The sequence below is a fragment of the Callionymus lyra genome, chromosome 15, assembly GCF_982586985.1.
Source record: "Callionymus lyra chromosome 15, fCalLyr1.hap1.1, whole genome shotgun sequence".
Lineage (NCBI taxonomy): Eukaryota > Metazoa > Chordata > Actinopteri > Syngnathiformes > Callionymidae > Callionymus > Callionymus lyra.
In genome coordinates, this window is record NC_141832.1 from 17356844 (window position 1) to 17362978 (window position 6135).

At 39.9% G+C, this 6135-nt stretch overlaps 1 protein-coding gene across 1 annotated transcript; it reads left to right on the forward strand.

Moving 5' to 3' along the window:
• The first annotated feature begins 304 nt into the window (after nt 1–304).
• On the forward strand, nt 305–4892 carry LOC148065154 (somatostatin receptor type 2-like). The gene is made up of 2 exons (XM_087808767.1): nt 305–391; nt 3749–4892. Exon 2 carries the CDS (start codon nt 3777–3779, stop codon nt 4890–4892), a length of 1116 nt encoding a protein of 371 aa, XP_087664893.1. The 5' UTR covers nt 305–391; nt 3749–3776.
• Nucleotides 4893–6135: the final 1243 nt, after the last annotated feature.

Genomic DNA, 6135 nt, shown 5'->3' on the forward strand with positions numbered 1-6135 from the left:
GTGAAACCGTAACAGAATTAATTTGGCTTTTATGTTAATTTTCCAGGATTCATTTAAAAATTAACAACTTGATCATTTTGATTATTTATTAAATTAGAAGAAAAACAATGGAATATAGTTTTTATTTTCTTCATATATTACAGTTCTCGTTTGTTCGTGACGCGTCGATATTTAATAAAGACTTGATCGAAGGGTGTGCGGGCTCTATTTAAATGAGCCGCATCGATGCTGGAGCCTCCACCTCCTCCTCTCTCCTCAGCATCTCACTCGCATCTCCGCCGACATGAGACTCACACGGTTCCCACTTTACTCCGGGATGAACATCTACAGCAAGACACGACGATGAGCTGCGAGAAAACTCATTGAAAGGAAGATTAATCCTGCAAAACAGGTACGAGTTCTTCTTATTCGTTATTATTATTGTAATTTAATTATTGTGTTACAAGCATTTTATCCATCAAAAATCATATAAATAATTATATTTATATAATTATGCAACTTAAAGCACATGTTTAATGTTATTTTTTATCAATTTTTTTTATCTTAAATGACATGAACTCGATAACAAATAAAAGTTTATTCTTGTCATTAATATAAGTGTGTTTTCAGCAACTAGTTAAATCAAATTTAACTGAGAGATTCACGCAGTTATTTCCCACCTTTCAATTACTTAGGCCCGGGTTTAATTTACGCCCACGTGCACGCCCCAGCACCCCCCACCACCCCCTTATAAATTTGAGACGAGTGTCAACGTTTGGATTTGAGTGGAAGCCGTCATTACTGATGGAGAGACCGTAAGCCCAGGGGAAATATGACATATGCAGGGTGAGCGAGTGATTTCCCTCCGGCAGCCTCGTCCACACCCGGAAAAAAAAACACCCTAATAAAAGATTTGAGACGACATCTCCTTAAACGTGGAAGTTTTTGAATAGAAAAAAAAAACAAATAATGAAGCTGAGATTAAAAAAACTTGATTAAGTTTGGATCGATAAGGGTTTAAGTCTGGAGAATATGATCCTCTGCAGAGAAGTCTGAGCCACTGCAGTCACTTCGAGTCATTAGGATCAGGATCATTGATGGATCTGGTACTTGATGGATCCTGATGACACTCGTTGATAACAAGAGTCCATCAGATGGAGCGATGAAGGGGAATCGATCGGTCAAGGGAAGCTATTTGTTTTATTCCTGGAGCGAAAATCCTTTAAACCTTCATAACCACAGAGATTTAATTTTGATGGTTGTTTAATGTTTGACCTCAAATAAAACAAGAATGTTAATATTATTTTCAAATAAATTAAATGATAAGGCTTTAATGCAAGTTAAGGGTTTCTAAGGGTTTTCTATTATTCTGTTCTTATTTTATTTTTTATTGAAGGTTACAAACAATGTACAATCATTTATATTTTAGCTATTAACATTCAATGTTTGATAAAAATATTTTAAAATATATTTTGTATTAAAACTGATTAATTCAATTTAAATATGTATTTCTAAAACTCTTGTTAAAAATCTTAAAGTGCATATATATTTCCTGATTTCAATTATTTTAATTTTTAAATCATTAAATGTTAAGACTTTAAGATTTTAAAAAAACTAGTGATGGTCTGATGAAGCTTCATGAAGCAGTGTCTTTATCTTCAGAGTCCACTAGATGGCGGTCTCTGCACTATTTTCCTTTGTTTTGAACAACTCTCTAATGAAACATCATTTTTAAACTGATGCCGCCACCTACTGACCTCTAACCAACATGACACTGTTTCATGAAGCTTCATCAGCACATCACTACCTAAAACACAAAAAACTGAAACGTAAATACCCTTTTTTGTCCCTCAAAATTATTCAAGTATATTATGTAGCCCTACTCTAGATATTTAATGGTCAACAAAGACAGAACAGAGCTCCAGAAGCTACATTAACATGGACATACACTTTTGCCTATAACTATAAAAAGGAACAGATTACAATATAACTCTGCAGGGAGAATTCTGACCTGCTCCAGTAGAAGAACTCACATTTCTCTGATCCTTAAAACTCTTCACTGGCTGCCAGTTTCTTTTCAGGATCAATTTTAAAATTCTGGTTCTTACTTTCAGATCTATTCATGGTCCGACCTTACATAAGTGATCTGATCCAGCCTTACACCCCAGCTCGGGCTCTGAGGTCTGTGGATCAGAATCTACTGATGGTTCCTGAACACGGTTCAGGACCAGAGGAGAGAAATCCTTCCAGACTGTTGCTCCTAAGCTTTGGAACAATCTTCCTCTGTGTTTGATGATCTACTGACTCCTTCAAGAAACATCTTAAGACACTTTTATTTGTGCTTTTTATTAACTTAATTTCTGTTGTGTTTGTCTTATGTTATCTCACCTACTTGGGTTTTCTCCTCTTAAAAAATGTGCTATTAGATAAATGGTAATTCTTTATATTCACTTGCTTGGTCTGAAGGGTAGGGCCCTCCAGAGGGCCACGTCTTTAGGAGAGGGGGGCGGCGGAGACGAGTAAATCAAAGGCGGTATCGTGGGACTGATTTATGTTCCTGCCGGTCGGTGTTGAGTGAATGACTCCTGCAACCACAGAAGACCCATTTGTTCGTTAACACGAGAGACCCTTTTTAAAGGAAAATATATGTATCTTTATAGTGTTTCTCCAGTTGTCTTGTTGGCCATTCTGGTTTTGACCCTTCAGTTTGATATTTTTTTAAAAACCTGATCAAAACTATCTCTTTTAACTGAAGGTGCTCTAATGTCACCAAAAGAAACAGTGTCTGAGTAATAGCCAGAATGTTTAAATATTGAAAGGCGGTATGTATATGACGTGTATAAATTATATAATATTTTATTAACATTAAAGATATACTGTACATACATAACATATGAATCAAACTTTTAGCTTTTTATTTTTAACGTCTTTATTTTCTTTTTAGAGAAACATACTATAGTTTGAATAAAGAAATATGGCAAAAGAATGTATTAGGTCTGAGCTGGCATAGTAAGGCTCAGGGGCCACATGTGGCCCTTTGACTTTCATTCATCTGACCCTCAGGAAATCAGTCAAAAATAATGCTAATCTTGTACAAAGGGTCTTTTATATTTTTGTTTAAAAAATGCATACATATCGATATTTCAAGGGTAGGGCCTGAGAGTTGAGGTAGGGGCCAGAGAGGTGAGGTGGAGCCTGCAGTGGTAGGGGCCTTAGCGGAGAGGTGGTGGTCTGCAGCATTATCTTCTCACGAAACAAATGCAGCCATCAAAAGATTCCTGAGATTCCCTCATACGGGCCTAATGAGAATCTCCATGTAAATCACAATGTCATCAGCAAACATGTTAACGTCTTTATTTTGTTTTTAAAGAAACATAGTGTAGTTTGAATAAAGAAATGAATAAAAATTTGGCTAAAGAATTGGTAAGGTCTGAGCTGGCATCGTAAGGCTCAGGGGCCCTTTGACTGTATTTTTGTGACCCCCATGAAATCAGACTTGCATTATACGTATCTTTAAGAAAGGGTCTTTTATGTTTTTGTGTAAAAAAATCATGATTCTCAAAATTTCAGGGATAGGGGCCTGAGAAGAAGGGTCGGGTCTTCAGTGGTAGTGGCTTTAGAGTAGAGGTTGAGGTCAGCAGCATAAGGGCCTGATAGAGAAGGTAGAGGGGCCTGAAAAGGGAGGTCTACAGCCAGACGGTTTCGTATGAATTGGACATTAGTTGTGTATCAACTGTCGCGAAGTTGACCCATGTCCATGTTTCTGCAGACGCTTTAGACGAGACGATCCCGCCATCATGGACTCCTGGATCTTCCCGTCATCCCCGCCGAACCTGTCAGAACACCTCATCTATGACAGCTTCCTGCCCAGCAACGAGTCGGACTCTGTCAGGAACAACAACACGGACCCCAGTTACCACGGGACCAGCACCATCGTCATCACCTGCATCTACTTCCTCGTGTGCACCGTGGGACTCTCCGGCAACGCGCTGGTCATTTACGTGATCCTGCGTTACGCCAAAATGAAGACGGTCACGAACATTTACATCCTGAATCTGGCGGTGGCCGACGTGCTCTTCATGCTGGGGTTGCCCTTCGTCGCCATCCAGTTGGCGCTGGTTCACTGGCCCTTCGGTCCGGTGCTGTGCCGCATCGTGATGACGCTGGACTCGCTCAATCAGTTCACCTCCATCTTCTGCCTGATGGTCATGAGCATCGACCGCTATCTCGCCGTGGTGCACCCGATCAAGTCCACCAAGTGGCGAAAACCCCGCATGGCCAAGACCATAAACATGGCGGTGTGGTGCGTGTCGCTCCTGGTCAACCTTCCCATCGTCTTCTACAGCGGAGTCATCACCAAGCACGACGTCTTCTTCTGCACCATCGTGTGGCCGGAGCCGGCCGAGGCCTACTACACCGCCTTCATGTTCTACACCTTCATCCTCGGCTTCTTCTTGCCGCTCATCGTGATATGCCTGTGTTACCTCTTCATCATCATCAAGGTCAAGTCCTCCGGGATCCGGGTGGGCTCCTCCAAGAGAAAGCGGTCGGAGAAGAAGGTCACGCGGATGGTCTCCATCGTGGTGGCGGTGTTCGTGTTCTGCTGGCTGCCGTTCTACATCTTCAACGTCACCTCGGTGACGGGTACCATCAGCACCACGCCGTTCCTCAGGAGCACCTTCGCCTTCGTGGTGGTCCTGGGCTACGCCAACAGCTGCGCCAACCCCATCCTCTACGCCTTCCTGTCGGAGAACTTCAAGAAGAGCTTCCAGAACGTTCTGTGTCTGAAGAAGGTGGGCGGCCTGGATGAGGCGGACCGCAGCGACAGTCGGCACGACCGGACCCGCATGATGAACGACCCCACGGAAACGCAGAACACTCTCCTGAACGGTGACCTGCAGACCAGCATCTGAAAGGACGTGGAGTAGAAACTGGAAAATTTGTAAAAACTAATTTATATGAACTCTACCTCACTCTCTTCCTGAACAAATTAATTTTATCAGCTCATGCCCCCATCGAAAGATTTCGCCGATGGAACCCTGAGATTCCCCATGAAAATCCCAATATCATCAGCAAAGATGTTGATTTTGGCATGAACTAAAAGGGCTTAATACTAAATATTTATCTTCTCATTACATCATTCACTACTTTATATACTGTAAATATGTTCTTCTATAAGTCTATGTGAAATATTCTTAGGTTTGTTTTCTAAATATTAAGATTAAAAACAGTATTAGCTAGAGCTGTGGACTACGGTGTCAAGCTTCTTTTGCCTGATGTAGCTGTGGTTTTTCTCCACTCCATTTGTTAGAAAAAAAAAGAACAATCTAAGAGTCAATCAATACAATATTTACTTGTCTTGTCAGTTGTTTCGTGGCCTAAAAAAATTATCAAAATATTTTTGAAGGGTTGTTTTGGTTACAGTTATTAAAATGTTTATAATAAAAATGTTCAATTGGCTCAGAATAAACAAATTCAATTGAGCCTCTAACACCTGGAGGGAGAATCTTGCTCCTTGAAAATAATTTCATGAAAAAAGGAGTTGCTGGAAAGGATCGGTGACAGTATAGGACACGTGAAAAATATATATTTTCAAAGGAAAACATTTGTGAAGGGCTAATCTGCTACACAAACACTACAACATGTAGCGACACACAAAAAAAAATGTACATTTTAAATCTGCTGCTTTTATATTCTGGACACGCATCGATGTTTGCAAAAACTCGACTGACCTCAATCATCCTCGCACAACTAGAACACAAAGCTCTTGTGTGACTCCTTCGAGTCTTATTACCATGGAAACAGTGATGTTCAGTGTCTCTTATGTCTTGTAGTGAAACATTTAAGAGAAACTTTTTGCCTGTGCAAAGCTGAACAAACAAAATGGGGGAAAAAAGAATATACTTGTGATAAATTAACGATTGTTGACTTGTGTAAAACATCTTATCACAAAATAAAATAATGTTTAACTTGACAAGATTTTGGGTGTGTTGTTTTTTTCAATAGACTTAGCGAAGGGTCGAAATATGTTGAAGAAAAGCACATTTTCGTGCAATTTTCCCTGAATAGCTGATTGCAAGTGTCCACGTTTTCTTAAAATATAATTTTTAACTTATTTTATTTTATTTCTTATTCTAACACACGTATATTTTGGCG